The sequence below is a fragment of the Oncorhynchus clarkii genome, chromosome 12 (genome assembly GCF_045791955.1).
Source record: "Oncorhynchus clarkii lewisi isolate Uvic-CL-2024 chromosome 12, UVic_Ocla_1.0, whole genome shotgun sequence".
Lineage (NCBI taxonomy): Eukaryota > Metazoa > Chordata > Actinopteri > Salmoniformes > Salmonidae > Oncorhynchus > Oncorhynchus clarkii.
The window spans coordinates 78,770,522-78,792,281 of NC_092158.1; the positions used below are offsets into that span (position 1 = coordinate 78,770,522).

General features: G+C 43.3%; 2 protein-coding genes across 3 annotated transcripts in view; one reads left to right on the forward strand and one right to left on the reverse strand.

Annotated features, from left to right (window-relative positions):
• Window positions 1-52: 52 nt before the first annotated feature.
• Window positions 53-11,753, reverse strand: LOC139422277 (phosphoinositide 3-kinase regulatory subunit 5-like). The gene is made up of 17 exons (XM_071173463.1): window positions 11,642-11,753; window positions 10,664-10,764; window positions 10,034-10,102; window positions 9,751-9,889; window positions 9,333-9,408; window positions 9,021-9,198; window positions 8,569-8,737; window positions 8,280-8,348; window positions 7,321-8,150; window positions 7,011-7,136; window positions 6,776-6,904; window positions 4,839-4,932; window positions 4,593-4,669; window positions 4,414-4,507; window positions 4,133-4,215; window positions 974-1,089; window positions 53-857 (listed from the first exon to the last, which is right to left on the reverse strand). Exons 1-17 carry the CDS (start codon window positions 11,739-11,741, stop codon window positions 707-709), a joined length of 2,601 nt encoding a protein of 866 aa, XP_071029564.1. The 5' UTR covers window positions 11,742-11,753; the 3' UTR covers window positions 53-706.
• A 4,690-nt stretch (window positions 11,754-16,443) lies between these two features.
• The window catches only part of LOC139421408 (netrin-1-like), a 48,132-nt gene continuing 42,815 nt past the window's right edge, over window positions 16,444-21,760 (forward strand). For both annotated transcript variants that reach the window (XM_071172274.1, XM_071172275.1), the window contains exons 1-2: window positions 16,444-16,698; window positions 17,026-18,070. In XM_071172274.1, coding sequence (XP_071028375.1) covers window positions 17,056-18,070 — 1,015 coding nt within the window. In that variant the 5' untranslated portion in view covers window positions 16,444-16,698; window positions 17,026-17,055. The remainder of the gene's footprint in view (window positions 16,699-17,025; window positions 18,071-21,760) is intronic.

Consider the following 21,760-nt stretch of genomic DNA (forward strand, 5'->3'; position numbering starts at 1 on the left):
CATTTCCTTTATATTATTGCTTAGCTGAAATAAATTCAACAGTGTGGAATCCTGTTAAATATGTTTTCTTTATTTCAATAAATATATGTATTTATTCATGTTATACACTTGTCAATGAGAACTGAGGAGTACTCAGGGTCATTCATAGTTGAAAAATGAAATGTTGACATTATAGCATAGAGAACATTTCAATGAATGAATATTCAGACATGATAAGAATGACAGAAAATGTACAGTGCACTGCTAGAAATGCCCATGGAAGCCCATGGGGACTGTACAATATCTTGAGTGAAACACATTTTCTCATAGCACCACAACAGTAAACTCCCCTTTGTCTAGTCTAGACATCCTCACACAAGTACAATGCATCACAAGGCATGCACTCAAGGTTGTCAAAAAATAAAACAGGAGAAAAGATCATGCAGCCAAAATATTTTTGACTGAGTTGACTATTACAGTACACAGAACACCAGATGTGCAAAATAATACAACTTCCTCTGTAGCTCAGTTGTTAGAGCATGGCACTTGTAACACCAGGGTAGTGGGTTTGATTCCGGGAACCATACATAAAATGTATGTACACGTGACTGTATGTTGCTTTGGATAAAAGCTTCATGCTAAATGGAATACATTATTATCAGAACATCATGTGGGTGTTCATGTCTGAGTGGTTTAGGAGAGGGACGTTGTAGCCTAGTCCAGTGTTTTATGACGGCTGAGAGCCACAGAAGGAGGTGATGGGCAGGCAGAGCAGGGAGCAGAAGGAGGGGTGCAGTGGCTGGACCTGACTAGGCCGGCTCCTGTGAGACCTCCAGTCAGAACCGCTGCCTGGTTTACAGCACAACGACACCTCACACCTACACACAACAGAATAATTATTGGGTCAGCAACATGTCATGTAAAATCATTCTGTAATATACTGTATATTGACAGCACATGATCAGGCCTGTGGTTGGTTTAATTGATACTGTACCTGATGACGCTTTGGATGATCTTCTTCTCATCCTGGTCCAGACACACAGGGAAGGTGATCCCACTGCCACCACTCACCTGGACCTTGTCCACCTTCACCTCTGACCTGGAGATCTGCTGAGGGGAGAGGTCAAGGATGCAAGGGACACGAGTTAGTCAAAGTAAGCCACTACACATGACTTTTCATGACAATTTCCATGAACTGTGCTGTTTGGACAATTCTCAGCAACAAACAAGTCATCAAATTAAGATCCTATATCTGTAATTTCATGCAATTCTACAAATTGTGCCATGTGGTGGAGAGAAAAATTGCCAGTTTTAGATCTAATTTCCTGTAATTCTACACATTTCCCCATAGGGTGGGGAAACATTTTTGTAATTTTCTTAAGCAAATTTCCTGCATTTCTACACATCTTGCCATGAATTATGCCATGTTAATATGATATCTGAGTCAGAGTGACTAACAATATCAATGTGGCCAATGGGTAAAGGGTCGGAATTCGACAATGATTACTACAAAATGCTGGCTAGACGATTGAGTGACTGTTAGTGACTGATAAACAGTACTAAGAGAAAACTCTCCGGACCGCGGACCGTCTCCGGAGGTTCCGGACCGCGGACCGTCTCCGGAGGTTCCGGACTGTGAAGCGTCGCCGTACGCTCTGGACTGGGACCTGTCGCCGAAAGCTCTGGGACCTGTCGCCGAAAGCTCTGGACTGGGACCTGTCGCCGGAAGCTCTGGACTGGGACCTGTCGCCGGAAGCTCTGAACTGCGAACTGTCGCCGGAAGCTCTGAACTGGGAACTGTCGCCGGAAGCTCTGGACTGGGAACTGTCGCCGGAAGCTCTGGACTGGGAACTGTCGCCGCAAGCTCTGGACTGGGAACTGTAGCCGGAAGCTCTGGCCTGTGGAGCCGCACTGGAGGCCTGATGCGTGGGGTCGGTGCAGGTGGCACCGGGCTGATGACACGCACCTCAGGGCGAGTGCGGGGAGGAGGCACAGGACGTACTGGATTGTGGAGGCGCACTGTCTAGGTCTAGAGCGTAGAGCTGGCACAACCTGTCCTTGCTGGATGCTCACTTTAGCCTGGCAATTGCGGGGCGCTCGCACAGGACGCACTGGGCTGTGAAGGCAGAGCCGGCGCAGGATATCCTGGTCCGAGGAGGCGTACTGGATACCAGGAGCACTGAGCCGGCACAACCTGTCCTGGCTGGATGCTCGGCAAGTGCAGAGAGCTGGCACTGAGCGCACCGGGCTGTGGATGTGCAGTGAAGACACAGTGCATATCACAGCATAACATGGTGTCTGAACGGTCACACGCTCCTTAAAGGGAGTGCAGGGGGAGTTGGCTCTGGTCTGAAACCTGGCTCCGCCAACCACACCGGGGTTGCCTCTCGTGCTTGCGTCTTGGTTGTGAACCCCGGAGTCGTCGTTGATCCTCCTTCGCTGCCTCCGTCTGCTTCTATGGCAGGGTCTTGTCCCCTGCCATAACCTCCTCCCAATGTCCATGATGTCCTCCACTCCCTTTTCTCCCGGGCCCAGGATCCCTGCTCCTCCTGGCCATGCTGCTTGGTCCTTTGGTGGTGGGATCTTCTGTCACATTCGTCCTAATGAATGGACCAAGGCGCAGCGTGTGTAGAGTTCCACATATTTTAATAAATCGAAACTCACCAAACAAAAACAAACAAGCACAAACGAAACATGACGTTCTGGGCTGCTCACAGGCAGCTACACAAACACAAGATCCCACAAACATAATGGGGGAAATGGCTACCTAAATATGATCCCCAATCAGAGACAACGATAATCAGCTGCCTCTGATTGGGAACCATATCAGGCCAACATAGAATTATAATTCCCCTAGATAACCCACCCTAGTCACTGTCATGCCCCCATTGTCCTGTTGAAAAACAAATGATAGTGGGACTAAGCGCAAACCAGATGGGATGGCGTATCGCTGCAGTATGCTGTGGTAGCCATGCTGGTTAAGTGTGTCTTGAATTTTAAATACATCACTGAAGGTGTCACCAGCAAAGCACCCCCTCCTCCTCCATGCTTCACGGTGGGAACCAAACATGCAGAAATTATCCGTTCGCCTACTCTGCGTCTCACAAAGACATGGCGGTTGGAACCTAAAATCTCAAATTTGGATTCATCAGACCAAAGGACAGATTTCCATCAGTCTAATGTTCTTTGCTCGTGTTTCTTGGCCCAAAGCAAGTCTCTTCTTATTATTGGTGTCCTTTAGTAGTAGTGTCTTTGCAGTAATTTGACCACAAAGGCCTGATTCACACAGTCTCCTCTGAACAGTTTCAGAGAGATGTTTCTGTTACCTGAACTCTTTGAAGCATTTATCTGGGCTGCATTTTCTGAGGCTGTTAACTCTAATGAACTTATCCTCTGCAGCTAAGGTAACTCTGGGTCTTCCTTTCCTGTGGCGGTCCTCATGAGAGCCAGTTTCATCATAGCACTTGATGGTTTTTGCGACTGCACTTTAAGAAACGTTTAAAGTTCTTGAAATGTTCCAGATTGACTGACCTTCATTCCTTAAAATAATGATGGACTGTAGTTTCTTTTCGCTTATTTGAGCTGTTCTTGCCATAATATGGACTTGGTATTTTACCAAATAGGGCTATCTTATGTATACCACCCCTACCTTGTTACAACACAACTGATTGGCTCAAACACATTAAGAAGGAAAGAAATTCCACAAATTAACTTTAACAAGGCATACCTTTTAATTGAAAGGCATTCCAGGTGACTACCTCATGAAGCTTGCCAAGAGTGTGCAAAGCTGTCAACAGGGCAAAGGGTGGCTCCTTTGAAGAATCTCAATTATGAAATATATTTTGATTTGTTTAACACTTTTTTGGTTACTACATGATTTCATGTGTTATTTCATAGTTTTGATGTCTTCATTATTATTCTACAATGTAGAAAATAGTAAAAACAAAGAAAAACCCTTGAATGAGTAGGTGTGTCCAAACGTTTGACTGGTACTGTGTATATATATATATATATATATATATATATATATATATATATATATATATATATATATACTGAATATAGCCCTATTTGGTATATATATATATTGTTTTTGTGGGTTGGGGGCCCCCAGGCGGCCGCGGGGCCCTAAGCGGTTGTGTCTCTATTTCACCTGATTGTAGTTTTTCTTGGATTTGGAGCTCTGTATCTTCAACACCTCTGTCATTGTCAAGTGAAGACTCTCCATTTTAGAATCTAAATACAAACACATTATCTTGAGTAGTTCATGTCTTATTTTCTAACAACTGCACAGGAACTACCAAGATTAAAATAACATTTCATGGGAGTTATGTCAAGAGAAAAATATGACTAAATATGTGTAAAATATTACATCTATTTTTATATTCATCTTTCTCAATTCATCTTCTTCAAAGCTTGCGGTAAGCCACATACCTAGCTGCTGAGGTCTCTTGCAGGCTTTCCTCAAGTTTATTGAGGTGCAAACCATGTCTGTTTCTGTCCTTTGACTCCTCCCACTTACAAAAACCTAAAATAGAATGATGGAAGGGTTGGAAAATAATGTCTCTCAAGTAATTTTGTAATTGTGTTTTTGAAAAAGTGCTAAATAATACCTTGTTATAAACAATATATAGTGCTAATGGCAGGGCCTCACGATCTCCATCAATCCCAAACCTTTTACTAGCTGCACCTGTAACACAGAGGCAGTCATGATTAGATATTACAGTAGAAGGACAGACACACATATATATTCTAGAATAAAACACAGGCATGTTTTGTTAAATAACCTTTGCGAGTGGTGTGTGTGTTTTTGTGCAAGTGCATGCATAAGTGTGCGTGTTCGAGGTGGGCAAACTCACCCATGGCCTTGACGGCTCGTGTCCCTGCTGTGTGTCCAAGCTCCAAGGAATGGATAAACACCTCTCTTCTCTTCTCTCCCCCAGCCAGGGTCAGCTATGTCACACATAATTGAAAGTACTTTGAATGGCATGCACGTGTTTGTGTGAAAAACATCAGTCATGTGGACTCAATCATCCATTTACTGGTGTAGACAGATGTGCCTGTATAGAATTTCCTTGTATCCTACAATGTTTCACAGTGTATCTGAATACAGTTTTGAAATACAGTACCAGTCAAAAGTTTGGACACACACCATCATTCAAGGGTTTTTCTTTATTTTTGCTATTTCATACATTGTAGAATAATAGTGAAGACGTCAAAACTATGAAATAACACATATTGAATCATGTAGTAACCAAAATGTAATAGTCTGGGTGTAGCTGGTGCAGAGGAGTCAGGCGCAGGACAGCAGAGATGAGTAACACAAGTAACTTTACTCAAATATTCCAATAACATGTCGTAATACCGAGCCCACAATAACGGACCGAACATACATAAAACAATCACGCACAAAACCCATGGGGAAAACAGAGGGTTAAATAATGAACATGTAATTGGGGAATTGAAACCAGGTGTGTAAAACAAAGACAAAACAAATGTAAAATGAAAAGTGGATTGGCGATGGCTAGAAGGTCGGTGACGTCGACCGCCGAACGCCGCCCAAACAAGGAGAGGGACTGACTTCGGCAGAAGTCGTGACACAAAAAGTATTAAACAAATAAAAATATATATTCTGTTTTAGATTCCCACCCTTTGCCTTGATGACAGCTTTGCACACTCTTGGCATTCTCTCAACCAGCTTCACCTGTAATGCTTTTCCAACAATCTTGAAAGAGTTCCCACATACGCTGAGCACTTGTTGGCTGCTTTTCCTATATTCTGCAGTCCAACTCACCCCAAACCATCTCAACTGGGTTGAGGTCGGGTGATTGTGGAGGCCAGGTCATCTGATGCAGCAATCCATCACTCTCCTTCTTGGTCAAATAGCCCTTACACAGCCTGGAGGTGTGTTGAGTCATTGTCCTGTTGAAAAACAAATTATATTCCCACTAAGTGCAAACCATGTGGGATGGTGTATCGCTGCAGAATGCTGTGGTAGCCATGCTGGTTAAGTGTGTTTATAATTCTAAATAAATCACTGACAGTGTCACCAGTAAAGCACCCCCACACCATCACACCTCCTCCTCCATGCATGCTTCACGGTCGGACGGCCTGATCCACGTAGTCTCCTCTGAACAGTTGATGTTGAGATGTGTCTGTTACTTTACTCTGTGAAGCGTTTATTTGGGCTGCAATTTCTATCCTCTGCAGCAGAGGTAACTCTGGGTCTTCCTTTCCTGTGGTGGTTTTCATGAGAGCCAGTTTCATCATAGCACTTGATGGTTTTTGCGACTGCTCTTGAAGAAACTTTCAAAGTTCTTGAAATTTTCTACAATGACTGACCTTCAGCTCTTGCCATAATATGGGCTTGGTATTTTAACAAATAGGGCTATCTTCTGTATACCACCCCTACCTTGTCACGACACAACTGATTGGCTCAAACACATTAAGGAAAGTAATTCCACAAATTAAGTTTTAAATAGGCACACCTGTTAATTGAAAAGTATTCCAGGTGACTACCTCATGAAGCTGATTGAGTGCCAAGAGTGTGCAAGGCTGTCATTAAGGAAAAGGGTGGCTATTTTGAAGAATCTCAAATATAAAACATTTGTAGATTTGTTTAACACTTTTTTGGTTACTACATGATTCCACATGTGTGATTTCATAGTTTTGATGTCTTCACCTTTATTCTACAATGTAGAAAATAATAAAAATAAAGAAAAACCGTTGAATGAGTAGGTGTGTCCAAACTTTTGACTAGTACTGTATGTATTAGTTAAAGTAGGACCGGGCTCACCTCAGCCTGGTAGAGTTGTAACAGAACAGGCTGTGCTGCATTTCGACAGTAATACAGCACCAGGTCTGCCAGGAGGAGAACGCGCTCAGAGGAGCTGCTATCTGAGTCACAATCCACTTTAGAAGTTGTCTGGGAAATTACATTCATATAGAAATACAATCCCCAGTTAGGATAATTAAAGGGCACATGATGGTCTGTTTGAAAAGGAACCCAGGTGAAGTTGTAATTGTGGTACCTGGCACAGGACATCAGAGGACAGGCTGAGGAGACTGAGCACGCTCTGTTTGTACCAGGGGTCAGTCATGCCTATCAACTGGGCGATGTCAGTGGTGCTGTCCTCAAGTATAACTGCATTTGACTTCTGGATGTGACAGCAAAGATAAGATAAGTTGTACAATGTTAGAGTTAGGAAGAGATTATAAGCTCTCATTGTCATATCTAATGGCACGTCATAATGTTTTAGTCTTCTGTACACAACTATGAAGTCAGCTGTAGATAATGCTCTTGTCCTCTTCTGGAAGAATCAAGAAGCTGGGTATTCTCACCGTAGATGTTGGGCATTTCAGTAGACTCCCTAGGTGCCCCTCAGGCACTATGGACACTCCTCCTGGACCTCCCAGGTTCCCTCTCTTCACAGGGACAAAGTAGAACTGCAGCCTGTAGGCCCTAGTGAGGCGAGGACACCTGCTCTCCCTCTGCTGTAGGTCAGTGTAGGCCCTGGCCAGCCTCCCTGCCTCCCGGTCCCCCCCAAACACTACCACCCTGACCAGGGTGGACATCTCCACCCCATCCCCCTCCTCACAACTCAGAATGGGCCTCTTCCGGACACACACGTGGTGACTCTGGGGAAACGGTCCATCTGAGGTGGGGGCAGGCACCCCTGAACTGCGGGGCAGGCGGGGCAGGCGGACCTGTCTAGGCAATGACTTGGAGCGCTTGAACAGCGCCCCAGATGGGCCGTCTCTAATGACATCACCACGGGAGCCCATGCTCTGTGCGCGTCGGCAGAGGGAGGAGCTGCGTTGGGACTTGAAGAGCATGGAGAAACGCTGGCTGAGGTGGACTTTTGACTTTGGTCTTCTCCTGGTCTCTGGTTGACTGTCATCTGTCTCCAAGTCCTCGCTGAAGTCACTGTCCACCCCAGAAGACTCAGACAGGGTGGAGGGCACAGACAAGCTGGAGGACAGGGAGTAGCTGGAAAACATAGAGTCTTTGGAGCAGATGGACACAGTGGAGATCCGGTGGTCTGTGTATCGGTTCTTTATTGTTTCCTCCTCTGTTTCCTCATCTTCATCATCCTCCTCTCCCTTGTCTGTGGGAAGGTTAAAGACTGGGAGCTGGTCCAGCTCACTCTGAAGAAGGTCATTTAAAATGTCTGAACGAATACACAGAATTACATCATTAACAGTCCACAGACACAAAGGCTATACAGATTTTACAGTATGATGTTGAAATATACTGTCTTGAATATGGAGAAAGAAGCAATGGGAAAAAAGCTCATTACCGAAGTTGTCCTTATCCCAGGAGTACATGTGACATTTGGCTAAGGGCAGCGTCAGTGTATGGACATTTCCTAATAATAAGAGAAAGATCCAAGACTAATCAGATCAAGTATGATCAAGCATTGTATGTGACACTGTGAGTTTCTCAGTCATTACTCATTTGACTTCCTCATCTGTCTATCTCTAATCATCTCCAGTCCGTCCTGTTTGCCCAAAGTAGACCAGTTTATCTGTTCCAGGAACACCTCAGATGGTAAGACTATGATGAAGCATGTCGTAAAGTTCTCTCACCAGGGCTTGTATGGCAGTCTGGAGGGGGTATGCCAATGCTCTCCACCAGCCCCTTTAGGCTCTGCAATAGACTCTCTCTGGCTGCGTCTGGGTCCTGTGTAGAGGCTGCTGTCTCCAGGGCCTCTGTTACTGCAGTCACAAGCTGCTCCAGATCCTCTGCCCCTTTTGACTGTTTGACAAATACAGATATTGTATAACCTGTTTGCTAGCAGTATATGTATGATACAGATTATATTCAGTAGTGTTGGTGCACCATGCATAATGCATATATGCATAAATCCAAAATGAACAACCAAAAATACGTTAAATTATGGAGCTAGAAAATGGTGAATGGAAAAATGTAATTTATGACCCTGGAGTACAGATAATCATATAGAAATGCCTATGTGACAGTAGGTGAAGTAACTGAACTGTGAGCACATCATTTAGGAATCACATATAATAGGACATACCTGCAGTGCATGATGCAGTATCTGGAGGGGGTACTTGGTCCCCAGGGCAGCCTGGAAGGCATGTTTGATCAGGGTGATGGAGGTGTCCCTCTGGGAGTGACAGACACCACTCAGCTGCTCAGAGACAGACAGGAGCTCGGGAGGGACATCCTCGCCTGGGCTCATTAACAGTACTGTCCTAATACAGTCACACACACAAGTTATGATCACACACACACACAGAACAAAGAGGAGAACAGTAGTTTGTGTTTAAATGTTTCAAGTTGGGACGATGTTGATTGATTTAATCACGGATGGTCTGTGTTGACTTACATAGTTTTGGAGTGATTGGTGCTGGTGGTGGTGGTCAAGCCCTGTTCTTCTCTCAATAGTCTTTGAAATGAGATACCTGGTGGAAATACAGTATAAGTGATGGTATTGTTTGTATTGTATTGTTTAAACCAGGGCTCTCCAACTCTGTTCCTGGAGAACTATCCTCCTGTAGGTTTTCGATCCAATCCCAGTTTTAACTAGCCTGATTCAGTTTATCAACCAGCTAATTGTTAGAATCAGGTGTGCTAGATTAGGGTTGGAGCAAAAACCTACAGGATGGTAGGGTTGGAGAGCCCTGGTTTAAACAATAGTGCCACCATGTGGAAGAAAATGGAACTTGAATCAGGACAGTGACAAGTGAAGGATGAGATGAGACCCAGACCAACAGGGAGGCTGTATAGAGTCAAGGGTTCAATACCTGGTGCCCTGAGCTCCTGCTGGATGAGGGAGAGCAGGTGTCGGCTGGCGCTGCAGCAGGGCTCCGGCCAGGACAGGAAACAGTGGAACACATCACAGGCCTCCTGCAGCACCCCAGAGTCAGGGGAGAAGTGAGGGGTCTGAAACAGAGGAGAGATATTTACTGGATCATCGGAGAACTACGCTACATTGGACTGGTCTGAGACTGTCCACACGTGGGTTTCTGGTCATGGTTGGTGATGATGAGTTTCTGTGGTGTGGCGGTCTACTGTATCTGGGCTCACCTGCAGAAGAGTAGAAGAGAACAGGAGAGCCAGTGGGACCACCAGCTCATCCTGGGACTGCTCTAGAACCTACAGAATATATAAATACATTACAGCTACATTACAGCTCCATTACAGCTACATTACAGCTACATTACAGCGACATTACAGTTACATTACAGCTACATTACAGCTACATTACAGCTACATTACAGCTACATTACAGATACATTACAGTTACATTACAGCTACATTACAGCTACATTACAGCTACATTACAGTTACATTACAGCTACATTACAGCTACATTACAGCTACATTACAGTTACATTACAGCTACATTACAGTTACATTACAGATACATTACAGTTACATTACAGCTACATTACAGTTACATTACAGCTACATTACAGCTACATTACAGCTACATTACAGTTACATTACAGTTACATTACAGCTACATTACAGTTACATTACAGCTACATTACAGTTACATTACAGCTACATTACAGCTACATTACAGTTACATTACAGCTACATTACAGCTACATTACAGCTACATTACAGTTACATTACAGCTACATTACAGCTCCATTACAGCTACAGTAAATTACACAGATGTAGAACAGTTCATTACATGGAGAGCCATACCTCCCGTGTTTTCCTCAGAATCTGCTGCAGTAGGATGATGAAGTTTCGTGGATCTCTCTTCACTAGTTCCTCTAAACTCCAGCGGTTTATGCACAGGCCAGCTAAACACACAGACAAACACACAATGTAGGACAAATATACTCTTACCTCCACTTTCAGTAGGAATGGTGGTCAAATCCAAACAATCATACTGTGTACATAAAATTGACACTGTGCTGTCCATATTTAATACGAGTTTATTTAAGTGGGTGTGGACAAATGTAAAGTACTTATATCGCATTACAAACTGGTGGTTCCAGCCCTGAATGCTGATTGGCTGACAGCCGTGGTATATGAGATCGTATACCATGGGTATGAGAAAACACTTATTTTTACTGTTCTAATTACGTTGGTAACCAGTTTATAATAGCAATAAGGCACCTCAGGGGTTTGTGGTATATGGCCAATATACCAGGTATATTGTAGTATCCAGGCACTCTGCGACGCGTCGTACGTAAGAACAGCCCTTGGCCATATACCACACACCCTTGTGCCTTATTGCTTGATTGTCACTCTGGAGTGCTGTGTTACAGCCTGATGCTTTATATACCATTTGTTCTTTTGAGTCATTTAGGCCCTAGAAATTCCCTAGAAATTATCTCAATTTCCTATTTGACATGTGAGCTATGTCCTCACCCCCTCCTCCCCCATGTGTCACCTCTTTCATTTCCCCTTTGACTCATGGCGAAACTAGATGACCCAACATTTTAACACTGTTTCACAACAATGGGAGTATTTTTTATGAATGAAAACACACATGATTGACTGCATAACCGATGTACCACATTCCTTAACATTCAGATGTGAAAGTGGTGAAATTTCACACTGATTAATCATATCCGGATATTACATTTGGATTTTGAGATGATTGAACTTCCTTCTTAAGAGATGTGCTTTTCAAAGAACATTAGATCAGTAAATCTAAGTGATGAGGATTACCGTTCCAGGGCTGTGTGTTGGGAGAGCTGTGGCCCAGGCCATAAAGGCACCTGTCCAGGGCGTGGTGGATACGGTCCTCTGTGCACGAGGTGTGCTCCATCTTAGATAATCTCCTGCAAAAGCATCACAGGATTTTCAGTAGTTGAACAACATTGCCGTTTTTTTCTTAATTACTTAATTACTTGCAACCACAAGTGTTTGATCTGTGGATGACTAAAAGCTGAAATAAATAAATGGTGATGGAGAAGTCTATCAGAAAAGAACACTTCCATGTTTCAGCAGTGTGAACTCCCCTGGCTCTTTGTTAATCCACAGACTGATGATCAGATTGGGCATATATTAAATAAGAGCCTTAGGCCCAGAGTAAAGCTGCTGTGACCTCCCACACAGACCTGGGTCCCCATGGGGCCCTATATTTAACCTGCAGGGGTCTCTTGCTTCATGTGTGCAGACAGGAAGATGTCATTGTGAAGTACAGCTGGGGTCCAAAGGCAGCCCTGCCACTGTTGCCATGCAACAGGGACTGAGATGTCAATAGGAAACTGAGGGTCACCTGTGGCAGAACAAACAGGAAAAGAGCCTCCCTTTTATGATTACTTGGAACGTGACTAAGGAAGAACTCAGAGGGTAAAGTTCATACCCTACATGAGATGAGGAGATATTTAGATGTAATGGCAGTTCAAGATCACTCTGAAACTTTATATCATTTCGGCCAGTAGTTTTGAAAGTGATGCTCACGAGCCAAAACGAGTCCCTGTTTTTTGTGTACTATGTCATCCAATTGTGTACGGCATCATCTATTTCGTGTGATGTTAGGAATTGTGCAATTTGTATGATGCAGTATTATACAAATGTAGCAATTTGTGTGATATGTTACAAATCCAATTTGTGCAATATGTTACATATTTGTTGTGCTGAAGATCCCGGGAATGTATCTTTAAGTCAGGAATGTGATGACATGGAATAATAAAATTACATTGCCCTACTCACTGAAACCTTTCCTGTGCACACATACCATATTTACAGTTCTGTTGTGTGAACTTGATGGTAGCTTTTCACGTATGCTACATGACCAAAAGTATGTGGACACTCATCGAACATCTCATTCCAAAATCATGGGCATTAATATAGAGTTGGTCCCCCTATGCTGCTATAACAGCCTCCACTCTTCTGCGAAGGCTTTCCACTAGATGTTGGAACATTGCTGCCAGGACTTTCTTCCATTCAGCCACAAGAGCATTAATGAGGTCAGGCACTGATATTGGGCGATTAGGCCTGGCACGCAGCCAGAATTTCAATTCATCCCAAAGGTGTTTGATAGGGTTGAGGTCAGGGCTCTGTGCAGGCCAGTCAAGTTCTTCCACACCGATCTCGACAAACCATTTCTGCATGGACCTCACTTTGTGCATGGGGGAAATGTCATGCTGAAACAGGAAAGGGCCTTCCCCAAACTGTTGCCACAAAGTTGGAAGCAAAGAATCATCTAGAATGTAGTTATGTTATATATATTGTATTATATGTTGTAGTATTAAGATATCTCTTCACTGGAACTAAGGGGCCTAGCCTGAACCAAGAAAAACAGCCCCAGACCATTATTCCTCCTCCACCAAACGTTACAGTTTGCACTGTGCATTAGGGCAGGTAGCGTTCTCTTGCCATCCGCCAAGCCAGATTAGTCCGTCGGACTGCCAGATGGTGAAGCATGATTCATAACGTTTCCACTGCTCCAGAGTCCAATGGCAGTGAGCTTTACACCACTCCAGCCAACACTTGGCATTACACATGGTGATCTTAGGCTTGTTTGCGGCTGCTCGGCCATGGAAACCCATTTCATGAAGCTCCCGACGAACACATTGCTTCTAGAGGCAGTTTGGAACTCAGTAGTGAGTGTTTCAACCGAGGACAGATGATTTTTACATGCTACGCGCTTCGGCACTCAACGGTCCCATTCTATGAGCTTGTGTGGCTTACCACTTAGCGGCTGGGCCGTTGTTGCTCCTAGACGTTTCCACTTCACAATAACAACACTTACATTTGACCGGGGCAGCTCTAGCTGGGCAGAAATTTTACTAACCTACTTGTTGGAAAGGTGGCATCTTCTGACGGTGCCACATTGAAAGTCTCTGAGCTCTTCCATAAGGTCCTTCTACTGACAATTTTCTACTTGACATTACTGTACTGGCTCTGGCCAGAATTCCAACCTCAGCAGAGGAAGCAGGTGTCAACCTGTGACACTGTTCCTGTGATCCATGGTGCCGGTCGGAGGACTCCCACATAACACAGGGACAACAACACTGTACTGGGAGCAACAAATAACTGAGTGTGTTGGAGTACATGAAGCAACACCGCAACGATCATTTTGTGACTTGGTTAAGACTGTTGTTGACAGATTGTGTGGATGATATGTTGAAAGAGGAACAGGAAACGAAGGCTTTAGCAACACTTTGCTTTTGCAGCAACGTTTTTTGGAAGTTTTAGAAATTTCACACCTCTGCAAAATGGGCCCATTTTCTAAGAAATCTAAGCGACTGATCTTGGTTTGCACCATAAGTGAGATCAGTGTTGTTGTTGGGTACAGAGGGTAGCAACACTGCACACACACTCAACTGCAGCTTAAACTCAAAACTTGAGTCTCAATTATTTTCCTTCCTTGAGTCAAGACATACACCATCAAGTTCTTACACAATGTCTAAATTATTCTAGGAGAAAGGACCTGTTGACATTTCATCAAAGCAGTAGACCAGACACTGGGTGAAGATTGTTAAATCTTACCTGCAGCTGTCCTGAAGGGTATGTGTCATTCAGTAGTGCTTTATATCCTGGCGATTTTTTTCCATCCAGCTGTGGCTCACCAGTGGAAGGGACACGAATACAGTGACCACATCCTTCACTGTGTGTGCTGCCACAGCCCAACGAAAATAGATGATCCAAATTCAAAGTCAAGTGAGCATGTGTAGCTAAACAGGAACTGAATGAAAGTCATGTTGAGGAGGTAGTTGGCATTGTGGGGGTATGAGGGCAGGGCATTTCAAATTAATTTACCTCATTTGACATATTGTCAAGAGATTGACAGCTTGTCAAAGTAATTAAGTAGGCCTACTTCTATCTAAGTATCGGACAGATTATAATGTCTGAAAAATGGCATAACATTAACAACTTCTGGTCAACTGAAACTGTAAAACATCTTTGAAGCCTTAAAGTTATACCCAGCAACACGACATATGAAGTAGATGCAGAAAATTAACAGCATAGTGGGTGTCCACAAGATAGCACAGCCACAAAGTCAAAATTGTCTATCTCTTAAAAATTCATGAAAACAAACATTTGCTTTTTGGTCTTATTTTAAGGTTAGGGTAAGGTATAACAGCAGTGTGGTTAAGGTTAGGGTTAACGCAACGGTAAGGTTTAAAATACGTTTGTATAGGACATGATATAGATATCCTATATAGGACATGTTTTGGCCATCATTTTAATTTTGTGGCTGTGGTAACTAGTGATGACCAGCAGTGTGTCAATTTCCGCAACAACTAAGAGTGTTAAAGTGCGAGGCTCAATTGCTCTGCTGTTTTGGTGCCCTGGCTAATAAGCTACGAGCAGCGTGAAGTGAACTCTTGCACATGCGCTGTGTGTGACTGTGTGAGAGTAAAGTCTTGCATCTCGCTCCTCTCAATATCTGGGTTTTAACTAGATGGGATATCGCTTTGCCAGATTTGACTTCTCATGGCAGGCTAGGAGAATTTACGCAGAAGGTTAGGATAATTCACGTATCAGGTTAGGATAATTATGTTAAGGTTAGGAAAAGGGTAAGGTTAGCTAAAAAAAATGTATTTGATCAAAGTTGTATTCCTTCTAGCCATGACCACGTATCTGAAAAAAATTGCCGCACAAATTACACTTTTTCAATATGGGAAATGTGTGGAACATTTAAAGGGATGCTTTTGGCCCATTCTTTTCCATTTTCCCAATCAAGCGTTTACTGAGCTTCAGAGTAGCAAACAAACGAGGACACAGTCAGCAGTAATGTCTCAAGGATATATTACTATGAATTCCTTTATCGTAACAGTACTTCCCGCCACAGCACGATGTCGCTGCTTGCGTATAATTTACTGAAGTTTGGCGGGACTTCCATCGTTACATTTCACAACGTATGCTACAGAAGTACTATAATACGGTTAAGGCTGAGATGAAACCTGTTGTATTGGCACTTTTGTGAGATTCAATGTAAACTTGTTTTTGTATTATTATTTATCAGTTATACCTGCATCTGCTATCCTGTTGTGGCACAGGTGGTAACTTGAGAAGAACACTGAAGTTGTCTAAAACTTGTCATTTTACCTTTATTTAATTAGGCAGTCAGTAAAGAACAAAATCTTATTTTCAGTGACGGACTAGGAACAGTGGGTTAACTGCCTTGTTCAGGGGCAGAATGACAGATTTTTACCTTGTCAGATCGGGGGTTTGATCTTGCAACCTTCCGGTTACTAGTCCAACGATTTTTACCAGGCTACCTTTACTAGGCTACCTGCCGCCGCTGCAATTGGACCTGCCAGCTGTGTGATCTTTGAATAATTGAAATAATAAGAAACAAAATCCTAATATCATTGTTGTTTTAATAATATGATGTAATAAGCTGAATACAAACATATTTCAAATAAATTTGAGTTGAGGTATATTTTATAATTTATTGTTACACACCAGTGGATGTCGTTGTTCTTTCTTTTAGCTCTGCGAGCATCTCCGTATGACCTCAAGCTCTGCTGGATAACAGGGTCTCACTTCTCTGTTCAAACAGTGAGAGCGTCAGAAAGGGAATGGGACAGACAAGAGACAGAGGTAGACAGAGGTGTGACTGAGTGGAAGACAGAGTCAGGGAAGCTAATAGCGAGCTGGTCCTTCCAATTTATGTCTAGAAACACAGAAAAAGGCAAACTAGCGGTAGAATTTCGTGCGTAAAAAGAGAGTAGGCTGCCCTCTATATTCTTAAGTTTTACAACACTTCTCTTCCAGGCTGAACAGTTATTCGGAGGTAGTGTCCTCTGTGGAGTTTTCTTTGTCTCGTAAGATGATTTCATTCACATACATGTGCATGACTGTTTGTGTTTCATCTGTTTATGTGTGGAGAACAAAACACAGAAATGTACATAGGCTATTGATTTAATATTAACATGTATGAATGGTATTCTGCTTGTTTGTCTTCACCATGGATAATTTCAGATGTAGGCTAAATAGCATTTATATATAGAGGGTCACATATATATATATATATATAGATAGATATATATTATAGGCTATTCATTTTGCAATGCATGATATGATAATGTTCCTCTAAATCTACGTAACAAACATCTTAAATATGTCTCTCTTTTTCTACGACTACATTTCAGCGCAAGTGACACTAAAGAGCACGGATTACAATGATAAGGATTTCAGAGGTTTGGGTCACCTCGGTGGCCATTTCTCTGGTGGTTAAGGGGGCTCTTGGAGGTTATGGGATGAGTATGTTTGCTGCCCAGTCGTCCCCTCCAGACCCATGCTATGATGAGAACGGCAACCCCCGGAGGTGCATCCCCGATTTCGTGAACTCTGCTTTCGGGAAGGACGTGCGCGTCTCCAGCACCTGTGGAACCCCAGCCTCAAGGTACTGCGTCGTGACCGAGAAGGGTGAGGAGAGGACTAGGGATTGCCACACCTGCGATGCAGGGGACCCAAAGAAGACTCATCCACCCGCGTATTTAACTGATCTCAACAACCCTCATAACCTCACCTGCTGGCAGTCAGAAAACTATGTCCAGTATCCTCAGAACGTCACGCTCACTTTGTCTTTGAGTAAAAAATTTGAGGTCACCTATGTGAGCTTGCAGTTCTGTTCACCCCGACCCGAATCAATGGCTATCTTCAAGTCAATGGACTATGGCAAATCCTGGGTTCCTTTCCAATTCTACTCTACCCAGTGTAAGAAGATGTATAACAAGCAGAATAAGGCGGCAATTACCAAGCAGAACGAACAAGAGGCGATTTGCACAGACTCTCACACGGACATGCACCCGCTGACAGGTGGGCTCATTGCGTTCAGCACCTTGGATGGCAGACCTTCGGCGCACGACTTCGACAACTCTCCCGTGCTGCAGGACTGGGTGACAGCCACCGACATCAAGGTGGCGTTCAGCCGACTGCACACGTTTGGGGATGAGAACGAGGACGACTCGGAGCTGGCTAGAGATTCCTACTTTTACGCGGTATCAGACCTGCAGGTTGGCGGGCGGTGCAAGTGCAACGGTCACGCTTCAAAGTGCGTAAAAGATAGGGAAGGAAACCTGGTATGCGAGTGCAAGCACAACACCGCGGGGCCGGAGTGTGACAGGTGCAAACCTTTCCATTATGACCGTCCTTGGCAGCGCGCAACCGCAAGAGAGGCAAACGAATGTGTTGGTAAGTCAACTATTGTTGGTAAGTCAACTATTTACCCTTGTAACCCAGAGCTTTGCGCTATAACGTATTTTTTTTTAGATTTAAATGTCCTTTCTAAATTGCAAGACTCATAATGATCGAAAGTATTTTGTGTGATTGCGCAGGTTTCTTATTATGCCTTGAAAAACGCATTTTACGCATAGTCTAATGCAGACCTGATTTGTTCATTATTCAGTTCTTAAATTCAAATTCAATTTAAGCATCTCACATTGATCCAATATGAATTAGGCTTTGTAAACCACCGATTGTTTTTGGCTAATTAGTTATTTTTAAATCGTTTAATTGTGTCAAATAAAACTAATCCACCATGCATTCGTAAATTACACCAGTAAATTCATTACCCTGTTCAAATATGCCCTATCTGATAACGATTCAAAATGGGAAAACCACAGTAATTGTGAGGAGGGGAATTAATTAAGGTATATCAACCAATTTGAAAAAGTCAGCATAATGTATATCAAATGTTGTCGCCAATAACCAACTTATTGTGTTAATGTAAAAAGTGGATTTTGTTGAAAATTATTTAATTGAATGATTTGAATGTAATAAAGTGTGGGCTGGTCCGTGTTCCAAACTTTGTTTTTATCACCCAAACCACCATACAAAAATGGAATGGCATAGTCAGTTTAATTAACTAACAATTACCCACATAAAACCAAACGCTGATTAGCTACACATTGCAATGATTTATGCAAAACGTAAATCAAAACCAAAATACAGCTTTTTAGGAAAAATATAACCACAATGTGTTGGCCTAATTAAATGTTTTACAACTTTGTTTTATGATACAATATTTTACACTTATATCAAAATGCATTGTAATACTCATCAACGTTGACTAGCCTTGGATTAATGAACATTTAAATCACTGAATTAATTAACTTCACCCTCCTTTAAAAATAATGGACAATTTTCAATTAATCAATTGAATAGTATTTCATCTCATTAATTGAATGAGTTGACACCAACCATGACAATGACATATTTGTACGGTTTAGAACAACACATCATAGATATTTGTTTGAAGTATGTAACCACATAAATCATCGGAGAGTAAAATTGTTAGATATTGATATCAACAAATGGAAATCCCCCCCCCCCCCCCAAAAAAAAAACAACAACAACCTAACAAGTAAATATAAATACATTTATAAACATGTAATCTTGGCATACTATCCATTTTGGAGGACATAAAAAACGGATTATTACTGTTTAGTCTAAATGCTTTAACTAGGTTTATATTTTACTCTCAGAAATAATCTCTGAAAGAAAAGGCAGGAAGTTATTTCTCCAAAGGAAGTGCGGGTGCCCAAGTGCGTAATTGCATTTTGAGCAGCGTTTCCGACTGTAGTAGCAGTTCAATAGGTAGGAAACGTAGCCGCTGCAGAGATAGACCGCAGAGTTATGTTGTGTTTCCGACTGTAGTAGCAGTTCAATAGGTAGGAAACGTAGCCGCTGCAGAGATAGACCGCAGAGTTATGTTGTGTTTCCGACTGTAGTAGCAGTTCAATAGGTAGGAAACGTAGCCGCTGCAGAGATAGACCGCAGAGTTATGTTGTGTTTCCGACTGTAGTAGCAGTTCAATAGGTAGGAAACGTAGCCGCTGCAGAGATAGACCGCAGAGTTATGTTGTGTTTCCGACTGTAGTAGCAGTTCAATAGGTAGGAAACGTAGCCGCTGCAGAGATAGACCGCAGAGTTATGTTGTGTTTTCGTAAGCAGGTGCTTTTACCAGATTGGATGGGTGACTAAGGTGGTTTTATTGATATTTTTGGCACATAGAGAATAAACTTCCACTTTGGGCCAAGTCAACTATTCAGAGAGGGACAAAACACGAGGTACTTTGAAATCAGAACTAAGTTTAATTCCATCAGTAGAGTATATTTTTCAACAGATCTGGGTGCTTGTATCAACAGTACCACACAGCATATAAACAGAACCACACAGAACAAACCTCATCTACAGTGAAACAAAATCTGGAAAAGAAACAAGTTCTGGCACCGCCATTGTTTGTTCAATGACACAGAGCAAGTGACTAAGTTGTTCCCCTTGCCCTCTGCATTTTGCCTGTGCAGGGCCGGCATGTCAGTGTGTTTTACTGAAACAAAAGGTTGTCACTTGTGACATCCATCATGCTGTCAGAATGAGGCCCCTTTCACCACCTCACTTTCTATGTCAGCAGTGTCATTAGATAAAGCGTCAGAACAGGCAGAATAAGCATGCAGTCCAAGGGACGGGAAGGGAATAATAAGGGTGGCTTGACACCTCGTTGTGTGGAATGGGCGAGGGAGGCTGTTATTCACTGGGCTACAGCCCAGCTCAGTGGTCTGGCTAAAGGGGCTCAGAATGGCTGCTGCTAATGATTCTGGGATTCCGGTTGGCACCTGACTTTGAGTACTATCGAAAGTGAAAGAGAGCGGTGGAGAGACAGAGAGAGAGGTTGAAAGACAGAGAGAGAAGTGGAGAGACAGAGAGAGAGGTTGAAAGACAGAGAGAGAAGTGGAGAGACAGAGAGAGAGGTTGAAAGACAGAGAGAGAAGTGGAGAGACAGAGAGAGAGGTTGAAAGACAGAGAGAGAAGTGGAGAGACAGAGAGAGGTTGAAAGACAGAGAGAGAAGTGGAGAGACAGAGAGAGAAGTGGAGAGACAGAGAGAGAGGTTGAAAGACAGAGAGAGAAGTGGAGAGACAGAGAGAGAGGTTGAAAGACAGAGAGAGAAGTGGAGAGACAGAGAGAGAGGTGGAGAGAGAGAGAGAGAGAGAGAGAGAGAGCAGGGGAGACAGAGAGAAGTGGGGAGATAGAGAGAAGTTGCGAGAGCGAGAAGTGGAGAGACAGAGAGAGAGGTGGAGAGAGAGAAGTGTAAAGACAAAGGGAAGTGGAGAGAGAAAGAAGTGAAGAGACAGAGAGAGAGAGGTGGAGAGAGAGAGAGAGAGAGGTGGAGAGAGGTGGAGAGAGAGAAGTGTAGAGACAAAGGGAAGTGGAGAGAGAGAGGTGGGGAGACAGAGGGAAGTGGAGAGAGAGAGAAGCAGAGACAGAGAGATAGGTGGAGAGTGAGAGATAAGTGGAGAGAGAGCAAAGTGGACAGACAGAAAGAGGTGGAGAAACAGAGAAAGGTGGAGAAACAGAGAGAGAGGTGGAGAGACAGAGAGAGGTGGATAGACAGAGAGAAGTTGAGAGAGCAAAGTGGACAGAGAGAGAGGTGGAGAGACAGAGAAAGGTGGAGAGACAGAGAGAGAGGTGGAGAGACAGAGAGAGGTGGAGAGAGAAAGAAGTGGAGAGAGAAAGAAGTGGAGAGACAGAGAGAGATGGAGAGACAGAGAGAGGTGGATAGCGAGAGAGAAGTTGAGAGAGAGAGAGAGAAAGAGAGAGAGAGAGAGAGAGCTAGAAAGACAGATAGTGATGGAGAGACAGAGAGAGAGAGGTGGAAAGAGAGAAGTGGAGAGAAAGAGAGAGATGTGGATATGGGAGAGTAGTTGGCTACACTGCAGGTGCTGCACTGGGGAAGTAAAACAATATCCATTTCCCATGGCTTTGCATGCGGGGAGGCCATCATATTTAGTGGAACTGCATTCTTATTGGCAGCCGTTACCCTCTCATTGCATTCCCATCCAATGATGTGGCATGCAAAGCAAGTTAGTTAATTTAAACCAAATT

Bases quoted from the DNA above. Each gene is read 5' to 3' on its own strand.
- LOC139422277 (XM_071173463.1), bottom strand. From the start codon at position 11,741: ATGGAGCACACCTCGTGCACAGAGGACCGTATCCACCACGCCCTGGAC. The intron at 7,137-7,320 runs GTGAGAATACCC...TGTCACATCCAG, and splicing joins TGAAATGCCCAACATCTACG to AAGTCAAATGCAGTTATACT. The intron at 6,905-7,010 runs GTACCACAATTA...GTAATTTCCCAG, and splicing joins CCTCTGATGTCCTGTGCCAG to ACAACTTCTAAAGTGGATTG.